The sequence below is a fragment of the Kogia breviceps genome, chromosome 9 (genome assembly GCF_026419965.1).
Source record: "Kogia breviceps isolate mKogBre1 chromosome 9, mKogBre1 haplotype 1, whole genome shotgun sequence".
Taxonomy (NCBI): Eukaryota; Metazoa; Chordata; class Mammalia; order Artiodactyla; family Physeteridae; genus Kogia; species Kogia breviceps.
The window spans coordinates 68371395-68386580 of NC_081318.1; the positions used below are offsets into that span (position 1 = coordinate 68371395).

General features: G+C 35.4%; 1 protein-coding gene across 2 annotated transcripts in view; it reads right to left on the bottom strand.

Annotated features, from left to right (window-relative positions):
- The window catches only part of AGMO (alkylglycerol monooxygenase), a 339122-nt gene that overhangs the window by 183859 nt on the left and 140077 nt on the right, over positions 1–15186 (bottom strand). For both annotated transcript variants that reach the window (XM_067041684.1, XM_059073960.2), the window contains exons 6-10: positions 8670–8736; positions 6397–6462; positions 6227–6306; positions 2464–2598; positions 881–997 (exon numbers count right to left, since the gene is read on the bottom strand). In XM_067041684.1, coding sequence (XP_066897785.1) covers positions 881–997; positions 2464–2598; positions 6227–6306; positions 6397–6462; positions 8670–8736 — 465 coding nt within the window. The remainder of the gene's footprint in view (positions 1–880; positions 998–2463; positions 2599–6226; positions 6307–6396; positions 6463–8669; positions 8737–15186) is intronic.

Here is a 15186-nt window from a genome sequence, read left to right on the forward strand (position 1 = left end):
GCTATGTGAGGACTCAACATTCCTGACTCAGTGAGGTTCTTTCATGAGGTACATACTTTCTTGGTAACAAAGTCAGATACTGATTTTTCATTCTTCTGTCATCCTATTTTCAATTTCACCTACTTCCAACTTAGTTACTTTACTATAATTTATGTACCTCTTTGAATTACTGTAAATCCTTTTTGGAAGAATGTAATATGAATAAATCTGTGAAACAAAGCAAATATTTAAAAATACCTCTGTTTTTAATCTTTTTATGGTTTACAGTGCATTTTTACATACATTATGCTATTTTTGTTTTCTCCAAAATATAGGCAGTGAGGGTACTCTCAGGTAGCCAAAAACTGATTCCCCAGGTGGTAATGCCTGAATCAGAATCCAGATTCTAAACCCTGGTCCAGTGCTCTTGTGCTTCAGGAATATTTCGAATATTTAGAAAGGACAAAATAAATGAAGTTAACCATACATTGCAAACCCCCTACATTCAAGTTACCAGGGTAATCTTTAACTGAAGATAAGCATGTTGAAATTGCTATAAAGTCTGCTTTCCCCAACACATTTAATTGTAGCTTCTGAAATACTTTTCTTTTAAGTGTTGAAGAATTTATTTGTGACAAATCATTTCCTACTTATATTTTAGATCAATTATATACCATTTGATGGACATCTTATACAGAACACTTTGGATATAATTAATTAACTTACATTAATTAAATTAATTCTAGAAGAATCAGTTTACCTGTTTAAATGTGAGACATTGCCAAAATTCAAAGATTATTACAGAAAAGAATAGAGCACAGTTATAATAGAGGGAGCTTATTTTCATCTTCAAAGTGACAGATAACTTTTTCACACTCTATTTAAAATGAGCACCACTTACAGCTTTATCTGTATAGGTCTCTTCATAAAATGTCAGCATCAGAACAAACTGTACAACTGCATACATCTTTAATAGCTGAGATGCTGATGATGAGAAGGGAACTTCTTCCCCCTTGACCTAGGAAGATAAGAACGAAGCCTTTCCATTATATTGTTCACTTATCTCTTTCATTGAAATTCACACTAAGTGAAGAGGAGATATACAAAGAGAAATGAAAGGTCTTGCTATCTTTTTTAATCCTCGAAACGACTCTAACATTTATTACTTTGGATAGAAAAAATGTAAAAATTAGGAGACTTGTTTTTCATTTCAGAAGCATTATGATTTTGATCTACTCTGCTTTATATAGAGCACTGTAAGAATTGATACTGATGATTAACATAAACAAAATGAACACGTAATACGAAATATGAAAATATGTCCATGATTATACATCAAAGTATAGCAAAAGAGAAAATGGAAGGTGATTTGGGATAGTGTAGATAATCATGCTTTAAAGGCAAATACTGTCTTATTGAAAACAGCTTTCCCAAAGTACAGTTTTCTAGAAATAATATAATCCTATCCTTATAATGCAGATTTAGGCATCAATATGATTTTAAAACATTCACTTTGAATTATCTATTGCAAAAAAGGAAAATAATAAATGAACCGTAGCTGACTAGACTTTCTGGAGCTGAAATAAGCAAATTATTTTCACCTATATCAAGTTAGATCATTGTTATATAACTAACTGTGAACATAACCAAGTATCTGGAAATTCCAACACAGCAGCTTTCATAAGTGGAGGAGAAAATATCCTTATTCACATCAGGATTTTTGAAAAATAACAATATTCAAATAAAACATATTTCATTTTCTTGAATACTGGCTAATTTTTATACTCATAATTATCTTTGAAATCAACAGTAGCTTATTATTTCTATATTACTATCAATGACAGTTATTTTGATAAGCAATCTCAATATATATCCTAAATGATAGGAAAGAAATTCCTTTTTCTCCATTTCATAAGAGAAATTCCATATTGAAACTGAATTTTTCATTTGATTTTCAGTGTTTTAAATCTCTACCTTGTTTATTTTTAGTTTTTCATGGGATTTCTGTATTTAATGCTACTACACCACTGTGGAATGAATAAAGTTGTGATCTAATCTAATAAGCAGATAATTTCGGTATGACTTTAGACCTTTTATTCTGGAGACCTCAGTTTTTCATGGACAAAATGAAGACTAGACTGAATCTTCTCTAAGGCTCTCTGTGACGGATCCATAAATGTCTGTGTGGTTTCTGCACTACACAAAGGCTCTCAGCTGTGGGTTTGAGCCAAGAAAACTAGCCTCTGCTGCTCTGCCCAGAACCATGCGCCCTAGTAAGAGTCAGTGTCAACCTGGGAGAAGGCACCCCTCTTAATGGCCCCTAGGTGGTGTCCACTTATTAATTTACACATTACAGGGCTGTATCTGCCTAAGGGAACATCTTTTTTCAGATTTGTATGAAGTCAGCATGTATTACAGGCTGTCTGTAGACCTGACAATATGAAATTAATCTTTGCCATTATCGAATTCATGAACTTTATTTACCTCTGGGATTTCTTCATTCAGTCCAAGTCTTGGTTTGCCTGGACCCCATCCTGGTCCTTTAAATATGACAGAAAACTTATTGAAGAATCCAGGTGTGGCCCAGAATGTAGTCCATATGGTAAGTAAATGGTGGAACTAGAAGAATAAAAATATAGTCTATTTAAGGTAAGAAAAGACCATAACAAAAAAGATTAAATACATTAAATCATGCATTTTATTTTATTGTTTAATGTAACTTACAAATTACTCTTTAATATATAGGTTATGTATAATTTGCTAATATTGATTAATATCCAATTGCATTATAAATTGAAATTTATTCTATGCATTCTGCATATCTTTACATTTAAATGTGTTCTTGTCAATATTTCTGAAGCTCCACAAAATTATAAACATGAAATTTAATAATAGGGCAATTAAAAAGTGAGTTCAGAGAATTTGCTTCCAATGGATTTTACTAGCAGCCTGTACACTCGACAGCCACATTGAATGACATCTTTTTTAGACTCGCTAAATGGTTTTTAAAGTTGAACATGGAATCATACAAATATTGTATATCTGTTATATATTTTTAAAATAATCTTTTATTTAATGTATTGAACTACAGACAAACACCTCATTTTAAGAAAAAATGTTCAAAACCATTTCTGATGGTAGACCTCTGAGGATTAAATAGATAGACGACATTCTGTAATAGGAAAAGTTTGCTGAGTCAGAAGTTTACCTTGAGGCTTATAGCAGGATTTCACATTCTTTAAATAACACACATTTGATATGTATAAAGTTAAAAGTATGCCCACACATGACAAGGACTCAACAAATACTGGCTATTAGGATAAATAGCTATACATATCATATATGTTATAAAAATGCATCATAGGATTAAAAATAATCCTAGATATTGGGCATCAGCTGTTGACTCTCACAATGAATTCTATTATACATGTAGTGATAAATTAATGTAGAAAAACTTTATGGCTCTATCAGAATATGTGGTCTCATTGGTATTTTCACTATCTCTTACAGAATTTAAACTGCTAGCATTATAAAAATTGTTTTTAAAATTACTTGAAATATTATAAAAAGGAATCTGAAGCAATTAAGCAACAATGTAAGATTTAGCTGAGCAAATTTTAAAGAAAAAGGAAATGTTAGATGGAAACTTATCCTGAGGCTTTGCAATAATAATAACAGAAAATTAATGTTACAACACGCATTAAAATACTTACCTGTTTTGTTATTTTAAAAACTGAGTACAAGACTTCCCTGGTGGCAGAGTGGTTAAGAATCCACCTGCCAATGCAGGGAACACAGCTTTGATCCCTGGTCTGGGAAGATCTCACATGCCGCAGAGCAACTAAGCCCATGCGCCACAACTACTGAAGCCTGCACACCCTAGAACCCACACGCCACAACTACCTAGCCCATGTGCCGCAATTACTGAAGCCCATGCGCTCTAGGGCCTGCATGTCACAGCTACTGAGCCCACGTGCTGCAACTACTGAAGCCTGCATGCCTAGAGCCCATGCTCTGCAACAAGAGAAGCCACCGCAATGAGAAGCCCATGCACTGCAGTGAAGAGTAGCCCCCACTAGATACAACTAGAGAAAGCCTGCGCGCAGCAACAAAGACACAATACCACCAAACAAACAAAAAAAAAACTGACTGAAATTTTACTGCTATCATTCTAGACACAAGCCATGGGAATACAGGGCTTTTAAATAAGGAGTACTTTCTCACTTACTTGTTTTCCAGTGCTCTGAAACTCTAGGACTCCAAAGGAAAGCAAAATGAATGGTCTGTACCTAGTATTAAAGGGGAAATAAGCCTCTCCATCGAACAGGGGCCATCCTAAAGTGCCTTTGATGCCTCTGATGGGAGGGTGAGAAATTTAGCTAATGTAAAGGAATACAAGTGAAAGTAAGTACGTGATTTTGTAGGTTTAGGAACTCCTAATTATTATAACTTGCTGATTTGATATTTCTAACAATATAAGTATGTAGGATACTAAAACTTAGACACAGTTGTGACAATTATCATGCCAAAGGCAATATTTACATGAGGACAGATTTAGCAGCAGCTCATAAAGACCTGTGATTGAATATTTTGTCTCCAAATCCTAATCATCCAACTCCTTGTGCAGCTCATGTGATGCAGTTTTCAACTTCTTATTGTATCTCGAATATGAACCCCTTTTCCTCCATGTGTGTACACTCCCAAAGCCTTGCTAGCTAAAGGACTGCCATGAACCAGCAGTGTTGGCATCTCCTGGGAGTTTGTTAGAAACACAGTATCTTGGCCAGATTTCAGACCTACTGAACCCTACTTTAATAAGATCCTCCCATGATTCATATGCACATTAAGTTTGAAAGGCTCTCTCCTAGAGGGCAGAAACCAAGCTGTATTTCCTTCTTAATCTCTACATTATGAAGACAAGACCACACCCAGTGAAGAAGTGGCTCTCAATGTATTATCTTGAAACTGATTTCAGTTCTATAAAGAAGGTACCTAGAAATGTTTATTATGAAGAAAGTACTTGGAAATATTTGTTAGTATTCTCCTGAAAAAAATCTATCATATTCTTGGTAATGCGTAACCAATAGAGAGAGAGAACCAAAGACAGAGAGAGAAATGACACTAGTTGAGAAGAAAGAAGAGATATAATCAACTTTTCTCTTCTGAACGTCGACATAAAAATGCTTTTCACTTGAAAATTGAGTTAACCAAGTTTGGGGATTGGCCTTCAACCCACCGTACTTAGGTTTGCATCTGACAAACTGTGTATAGTCGGGTGAATTATTTAAATCCTGAGAACCTCAGTTTCATCCACCAAAAAACTGAGGCTAAAAAGAACCACTACCTTATAAGGTTTTAGTAATGTTTAAATTAAACATGTGTGCTGATAGCAATGTCCTGTACATAGTAAAATTCAATAAATGTCCATTTATTTTGTTACTTTAACTTTCTCTAAAAACCTTGAAGAAGTAGCTTTGAAAAGAAGACCCAACATGAACCTGTACTTTCTTCCCTTTCTGAATGCTGTATATCCAGTCCCCTAGACTGAGCTGTCATTGACTGACCTCTTCATTTTTTCAAGCATTTTTATCTTTTTCTCATTTACTAGTCCTGACCCCTGGGAGTGTCTGCGGTGCTCTGCTACTGACGGATCAGAGCTTCACAGACATTCCTCATTTCTCTAGTGCCAACCACGGAGACCAGCGAACAACCAATACCACATGTCTGACGTCCAGGGCAACAAGTCTTAGCAGGTGAGGCAACGTGCAAACCTAACCAACCCGTAATAGCTCCTGACACCTCCGTCCGAGAAGAGGAGGGCAAAGGCCTCACCCTGAATTTCTAACCAGTCATGCAGGCTTGAAGCAAATATTTTTCTTACTCTGGGATCAGCCTTAATTATACATTTTACTACCTCTCCTTCTGAATACATGAATATATTTCAGGTCTATTCTGAGAAAGGGTATGTTTGCTAAAGAGCTATTTCTTTTAATTCTAGGTAACAGACATATTTTAAAATTCTTACAATGAATTGTTTTCAAATGTATTCTGCCCAATTTGATTCAGGGCTTTGAGTGCCAGAGTTATTTCTAAATTCTTTTACAGTTAAAATATATATATATATTTAAGGCTAGTGTAATGTACTTCCACCTTTCAACAGCTGATTTTTCTTTCAAATATAAAATTTATAAAAGGATGGAATCAATTCAGAAGAAATAAAATAAAAATAAAATAAAAAGTACATTACCTGCACCTTGAAAGGTTCAAATGAATTAATGGGATGTGTTAGACCATATACAACTTTTTCCTTTTCTGCCTCAAATGTTCCTGGAAGATAAACAATAATGATATGATTTTTGACTTTCTGTGAATGAAGGAGCTAATTTAATTTTTTAAATGCTCATAGTTTTTACTTACCAAAAATTCTATCCCATATAATAAGAGTTCCGGCAAAATTTTTGTCTACGCAATAACGATTTCTGCCTATGAGACAAAATATTTTTTAAAAAATTTTTGAAAAAGGAAGTTATACTTTTTGAAACAATGATATTCCTAAAAATATCTTTTCACTGAAAACACTAGACTTTATTTGCTAGTAAACTAAGTATTTATTTTCCAATTGACTTTACTAAAAAGAGCAAAGACTTCCTTAAAGCCATAGATATTTAGAATTATCCCAGATTTTTAAAAAAGCCTCCTTCACAATTTTTCTGGTCTTAAAAAATCTGGGATAATTCTAAGTAATTCTTTTTTTTAGGACTATTAAGGAGTAATAATTAAAAATTAAATGGTCCAGAACAAAAGGCAATATGTAATAAGATAAGTATCAATAATATATGTATATTTGTATTTTTTGTTTTTGATTTTGATGTGACCTTTACACCTTTTCACTACCTCTTTTCCAGGAAGAAAATTTTCCACTTACAGTAAGACTTTTCTATATTTTTCATCACAAAAGACATAAGTAAAAATTAAGTCACCTTTGATTATATCCATTGACTCATAACATACATGCTATTTTAATGTCCCAAATACTTAAATAATAGTTTAAATTTAAATAGTTGGACATAGTTTCTTAATTAAAAAAAACTTAAATAAACACAATCATATCCACATGATTGTAAATCAAAGGAAAGAGAATATTAATCCACCAAGCCACTACTTCAATAAATTCAACTGTCTCCACGTGTCCTCATTTCTTTACACGTCTTCTGTACATGCAAATGTACACGTGAACGTAAAGGTACAAGGAAAATTCTCCCCTGGTACAAAAGTAAAGTGGGGCTGGCTACACAGTTCCACCACTCATTGCCACACGTAGGCTAAACAGTGGCTCCCAGTTGGGTGAGGGAGCACTTTGAACCTCGGGGAATATATGGCAATGTCTGGAGACACTGTTAAGAGTCATAATTGGAGGGGAGACTATTAGCATCTAATACGTAGAGACCAACATCTTATAATACACAGGGCAGCCTGCACACCCGCCCTGCATTCCCAAGTGAAGAACTATCTGGTCCAAAATGTTAATGGTGCAGAGGCTGAAAATGCCTGATATAAAGCAACATGCATGTGAAGGTGCTCTAAGGCCAAAAAGGAAACTAGCAACTATTTCTTCTTCAATGTGCACATGTTTTTCTCCAGTCCTTGTGTTTCATTTAATATGGAGGGAACAGCAAGAGCATAATGCTCTTGACCTCTGCGCCAACTCAGTAATAATTCCCTGGGGTGGAGGTATGACTGCAGAGTTTGGAAGAGGAAACTGCACATGTGCAGCAGGACCCCACCCTCTCCCCACCTGGAGGAGCTTGTGCTTTTGCTCTGCTCGCTGCCCCAGGGAAAGGGACCTGCCCACCTTGGGAAGGCAGGCCTGATGTGTGCCAGTACTACTGCCTGTGATGCCTGGAAACTTATAAAAACAGAACAATAATATTTATTATTTTCTTACTAGCTTTCCTGTCTCAAAGTGGCATTTGTGAGATTTATTCATGTCATTACATGTTATAATAGTTTGGACATTTTCATTGCGATGTAGTTCTCCATTACATGAATAGTCTACAATGCACCTGTTCTACTGCTGACAAACATGCGAATTATATCTTTTTTTCCTATTACCTATTACAAATAATGCCAATATGCACACTCTTGTACAGGTCTTTTGGTGCACAAATGTAAATACTTCTGTTATTTCTTAAGCTAGTGTCTTTAAACCTTAGGCAGTAGTCACGTGGGATTTTTTTCTTTGTCAGGAAAAAGCAGTGTATGTTGAGTTCATAGAATTTAGGCAGGAAAGTGCTGTTTATTAGGCTTTCCTTAAATATCAACAGTTTTTAAGACCAAGACACTCTGACTGTACACAGGAATGACCCTCAGCATGGGGTCAAGGAGTAACTTTCAACAAGCTCCTCACAATATGAAGCGTGTACCCCCTCAGCTGGTTAACTCCTTTTCCCACTACATCTGAGGAGAGCTAAGCAAAAAGGAAATTCAAAAGTCAGCTATGGAGAGGATTTTGTTTTGTTTTGTTTTCCTCCAGTCCTTTCTTTATAGATGAGGTTTGTCCAGGAAGAAACAAATGCCTATTTGCAGTGTGTGGTGACTAGGGCGGGTAATTGTGCTGAAGTGATACAAAACAATAATGTCATTTTTCAAGAAATGAGGAAGGAACGAAAGAAGAGATCGAATTTCCTCACCATGATGAACCCTATGATGGCTAGGAGTATTAAGAATCAGTTCCAAAGGACCAAGGTTATTGATGACCTGTTTAAAAGAAAAGGAACATAGTTATTAAATTATATATAATATTTAAGTACTCACATTAAAATCCCATATGGGTTAAGAAATATTGCTAGTTCCATGGCTGGCATCAGAACCCGAAGAAGGTTCTCTATCTTCTGGTGTTCATATAAAGATAACAATTAGCTCATCATGATATTCTAAGAGACATATAGTATAGTAGTGAGGTTAAGAGTAGTGAATTGACTGCCTCAGTTCAGTTGCTGAATTCTCTATTTATTATTATGTGGTATTGGGGAAATTACTTAAGCTTTTTATAAGTCAGATTCCTTATCTTTAAAATGGAAATAATAGTATCTACATAATAATGTTCTGAGGATTACAAATGTTACAATGTATTTAGATGCTACTATTGCCAAGGCATACTTCTTTCGAGTTTCACGTCATTTTATGTTCTTCACCTATCAGCTATGTCTTTGATGACTTATGTTAACAGAGCATAACTCAGCAAAGGGAAACCCAGTATTATACCCATTTTCTGGAGTTGGTTTCACCCAATAATCAGTCATGCAGTAACTTGGTATTGCAGTTGCATTACGGTGATCTTTGCTTATTCAGACTCCTAAATGTTCTCTTACGGTAGATGCCCCATCTTCCAGTCCATTTCTGAGGCATGATTCAAAGTCAAATATGTAAAGGGGCTTTTTTGGAATTAGAGACCCTTTAAAATCGTGTCTATTATTCTCTAATGTTCTCTCTCAACATTTCTCAGTAAGAATCCCCTATGCCAGAGTCTGCACACTCTAAGGAGTGTAGAAACCAGGTAGTTACCATAAATTAGAACAGCAGGCCATACTTAAGATATCCATTATGTCATACAGTTAATATTGGACAATGTGGGAACGCTTTTAATCTCAATTACATTATTCTTTCTTCCATCAACCATGGCAGATAAGTCTTTTACTTTTCTTTAATCACAATCTAAATAGATCTCTTAGAGCCTATTTATGACAAAATCAATACACTGTCATGATATTTTAAGAAATTACTCACCTTTAAAGTTAACTTCCATTTAAAGGATATATAAGGAATAAAGTAATATGTTAAATGATACTTAAGGGGAAAAATAGTCACTGAAATCATAACACTGACATGAATTTGGCAACAAGTCAGTGGTATGAGAAAAAACAGGGAGCTGGGACTGCTTCGGATGAAAAGATATTTAAGATACATAACAACCAAACATATTGTGGGGATCTTGTTTAGATACTGATTTGAACAAACCAAATATAAAAGGCATTTTATAGGCAATGAGAGAAAACTGATTATAAACATAGTATGATACGATAAAGATACTGTTTTATTAGGAGTTATGATGGCATTGTCATTGCATGAGAAAATGTAATTGTTTCTTAAGAGTTGTATAACTAAAGTATACATGACATGAGATCTAGGTTTTGCTTCATCATATTTGGCAATGAAAAGGAAAAAGAAAAAAGAATAACTGATGAAAATGAATCAAAATCATAGTGTTTTTATTGAAATATAGTTGATTTTACAAAGTTGTATTCGTTTCAGGTGTACAGCAAAGTGATTCAGTCATACATATCTATCTATTATCTATTATTTTTCAGATTCTTTTCCATTATAGGTTATTACAAGATATCATAATGATTTTTAAATTGAAGTTATGGAGCTAGAAACATTCATTCTATTAATCTCTCTACTTTTCTGAATGTTTTAATATTTTTAAGACAAATTTAAATAAATTACTACTCTAGTAATATATAGTAATGCTCAGTCAGTTGAAAATATTAATATTGATAGATCCCTATAGTCCCAAACATACATCTATGTGGTAACTCTTTATATAGCAGGGTTTAGTCATTTTTTGGCAACTTCTGACACTGAAACACCCAATTTAAAATTGCTCTGCAAACGTGCACAGCCGCAGGAGCCACACGGTCCTCAGCTTGTGGGGTCCTGCACGTTCCTGAAGGAGAAGCAGCAGCAGCGTTGCCACATAACAATGTAGCATCTCTTCATAGGGCAGGTGTCACCAGCATCTCCTTATTAGACTCAATGCACACCTGAAAGAAACACTCCTTGCCTCCTTCCCTGCTGCCCAGCTTCTAAGGGGTTCTCGGTTTCCATTACGGTACAGGCATGCAAAGGATGCAAATGTTTGCAATGCAGAGGATATGTAATATGTTATCTCTCTCTCTCTCCCTCTCTCTCTCTTTCTTCTTGTCTCTCTTTTCTAATCTAGAGTTCTATAGCCATTTTTAAAGTTATCCATAAGAAATGTATTATGAGATCCAAACAACAGACTTCTTTGGTTGATCCATAAGACTTTTTGGTTGATTCATACAACAGAACTCATTTATACATGAAAAAAAAAATCTCTGCAATTTTTAATTTCAGGAGTTCAAAATACTGTGAATATATAGCCCTTAAATCAGACCACAGTCCTGTGAAATAAGAGGCAAAAATATTATCCCACAAATGCACTATTAATGACCAGAAATTGGGGGGGAGTAAGTAGAAATAACCCCTAATTTTATTGGACTACATTGCTTCGTACTGGTGGAAAAATATTTGTTGAGAAGAAGAATGGTGATGGATAGAGAGCAAGAAGGGGGTTTCTCAGCAGTCAGGACATTGAAATCTGATGCTTTGCTCAGGCTTTGTATCTCTGGCAGAGAACCAGATGGGAAAGGAGAAAACGATTTTATCCTTGTTTGTGTCTTTGGTGGCTAACATATGTTACAAAAACAGACAACAAAAGGGGGTAGAGGAGACTACACTAACTGGTTTCTGCTACCCAGATGCATTTCTAATCCTTGGTCCTGGCGTGTGTGCAGCCAGATTTAAAGCCACACAAATGGTAAGTGAATTCATTTGATTGGAGCCTTGGCTGAGGGCATTATTTTTTTAATGTCAAGTACTTTTCCTCAAAGAAAATCTTTTGCTTCTGCAGGCTAAAGCATGGTGATATCAATATTGAAAATTCCTTTTTTTTTCTTTTTTTAGTAAAATGCCAAGTATAACATAGGCAACCAGAGTTAAATTTCCTTGTAGTGCCTATGAGTACCTTGGAGCTGGGGAAGACCACCTCGGTGTGGGAAGTGATTCATCATTCAGACAGCCCAGTCAGAACCTCTCTTGTAGTAAATCCTTCTGGTTCAAAGTCATGGAGAAGTAATTAATAACTAATAAGAGCTGAGTGTGACGACTTATCACCCACTTTTGCAAATTCAGTCATTTAGAAATTCAACCGCATCTAGCTTTGAATCACTTCTTAAAAATATTTTACTGTGAAAATAACTGGAGCTATTCTCATTCTTAGAAGTTATTTGTCTTGCTTTTTCTAAGATTTAGATGAGTTAATTTAAATTATAAAATTTTAGAACATATAGAGGACTTAAAAATAATATAGTGCAATACTCTATTACAAAAAAGCATAAAACTGAAGCTCGGAGAAGTTAATTACTAATCCAACTTTAAACCTCTTAGAAGAAGCCCTAAAGTCTTCTCAGTTTCAACTCACTAATCCTTCTATTTTTCTATCATGTTGCTTTAAGAGATATAGCACATTTTCCATCAAGTAAAAGAAATCTAAATTTTTAGAACTTTAACGGGAAATGATAACTAAGGGCTTTTTGACTACATTTCCAAATGAAATCCAGTTATTTAGAAAGAGCCCAGGTTCTACATTGCGCTCATGGTATTTTAGGCACTTCTGGGGCTTCTTAGGTCTCTGAAGCAACGGTCTGTGTCTTGTAGACTGTAGTTTTCTATCAGGGTTTTATAATCTGAGGGCCATGGATGCCTAGAAGGGCCATTTATGGGCTTCAGAAGGCCAGGAATACCCTGAAGTGTCATACCAAATTTTATGAATATGTGACTGTGGGTATTTTCTTGGGGAAAAACTACCATTTTCATAATATACTCAAAGGGATTCATAAGTCCCCAGAGGTTAAGAATAAATGTCCTAGGGCTTCCCTGGTGGCGCAGTGGTTGAGAGTCCGCCTGCCAATGCAGGGAACACGGGTTCGTGCCCCGGTCCGGGAGGATCCCACATGCCGCGGAGCGGCTGGGCCCGTGAGCCATGGCCGCTGAGCCTGCGCGTCCGGAGCCTGTGCTCCGCAACGGGAGAGGCCACAACAGTGAGAGGCCCACGTACCACAAAAAAAAAAAAAAGAATCAATGTCCTAAACAGAGTGCTTTAGGTTGTTGCCTTTGCCCTTCTTATTTATATTGTGTTTTTAGTTTCTGTATTATTAAAACTTGGGTGCTAATTTCCCACCCAATTTTCAAAGACAGTAACTTTAACATTTTTTTCTGTCTATTTTGTGAAATCATTGTTTTCCAAAAGATTGTTTCTTAAGCTGTTTTTACTGTTTAATAATAAATTATTAAAAATAAATAAATAATAAAAGTAACAATTTTATAATTATAAGCTCCATCCATTCTATTGATTAACCTTTATCCAGCAGAAGTGCTCTGGACTGGATTTGCTGGAGTGGTCACAAACTCCTTATTTCTCTCTCCACAATTTATGGTGGATGTAGGGAAGAAGAGTTAAATGTAAAAGTAAGAGAACAGGAACCATGTGTTTCATAGTGTCATTTCATCATGTCATTTCCTCTCATCACAACTAAAATGAACTCAAATAAAAGGATCTTCATAATGAACTAAATAAAGTCCAAACCAACTGGAATTCAAAGCTGTTCACATTTTTCCTCAAGACCTATCCCAATGTTCTTTCTTTTGCCTCTAAGACCCTCATGTCCCATCCTGACCTGTTGGAATCATGCTCTACCTCCAAGACCTAGCTAAATTTTCCAAGCACTCTTCTGGATTTTTCCAAAGGGAATTTTGTTTTCCTTTCTCTGAGTACATATCAAGATACCACTACTTTTGATGTCGGTCTGTCCTATGTCCTAATTATTTGTGTTCATTTCTGTGAAGACAGAAACTGGGCCTCACCCTTCTTGAAGTTTCTCACAGCACATATAACATTGGTTTGCACATAGTGATTTTTCAGCAAGATTATATTGGGTAGATAAATCAACTTTACTGCCCTCCACACTTCTGCCTTTATAGTAATGGTTCTTAAACAGGGGTGATTATGCTCCCAGGCGACTGGTGGCAATGTCTGGAGATATTTTTGGTTGTCTCAGCTGGGGAAAGTGTATTGTATCTACTGAGTAGTAGGTTTTAGTGCCACTAACCACCCCACAGGGTACAAGACATTCCCCAAAAATAAGAGCTATCTGGTCCAAAATGTCAATAGTGCCAAGGTGGAGAAACTCTGTGTAGGTATGAATGTCTTACTGTGTTCTAGTCTTGTGGAGTTCAGGAGGGAGGCTCTGTATAATTTCTGTCTTCTAATTGGGAAGTTGGAGGAAGGGGTGCAATAGGGAGTGAGCCTGGTAGTTACTGCCAAGGCTAGAGGCAAAACATGAGTCTGGAGTGTTCTTAGAGTTTAAAGCCAGGAAAGTGAGACCAAACATAATTTTTGTTTTAGTGAGGTGAAAAATTAAGATAAATAACTAAAATAAAGGGCTAACAACAAAAAAAAACCACACACACAGAAAATCACAGAGGCTAGATGATGAGATAATTGAATTATGATAATCATTGGCAGTTGAATTATCTTTATGCTCTCTTAGCACTGGTTTGTGTGGGCTTCAGTTTCAATGAAATGAATCAGAAATAGAAAATGTAGTTTCCATGTCATCAAGTGCTTTTGAAATTTCCTTTGCGAGTTCTCATGACACCCGCACCCCACCCACCCTCCAGTTACACTTTGAGCGAGCTGGATAACCTAGAAGTCTAACAGAGTGATGACACCTTCATAGTACGTAGGTTACCAGCCTGAAATCATTTGGCTTTGGAAATTGATAAACTAAGTACATGTGGTAAATCAAATGTTTAAATGTCTATTATGAACCGATTGCAATTAATTCTTTCCATGATATAGTTCTCAGAAGTTTTCTCACTACCTTACATTACATGAAAAACATACCTCAGTAGGTCTTTCCAATTGAAACTGAAAAATCTCTTAGAGTTGACCTCTACAAGCATCAAAGTAAGTGTTCTAAATTAGCGTCTTGTCTGAAATTATTTCTTATAAAAGTAATTTAGTCCATTCTATACATTTCTTAATTAGTTTCATGGATTCTTCTGATTGGGAAACATGAGTTAGATTTTTATAGTTCACTTAAGAAAACAGAAATAATTACCGGATGGTCAAGTTGGATGACAAGCTTTCCTTTCAACAAAAGTGATTAATTCAAGAGAAAAGTATTTCATTTGTCTGTATTGCTTAGAAAATTGCCCCCTCTCACCTCACTTTGACTATTGAGGATAGGGAAGAGACTTTCTAACTCTAATTTTAAAAACTCTTAATTCTATTTTTTTTTCCAATTTCAGAATAATATGTGAATACCATATTACATTTCTACC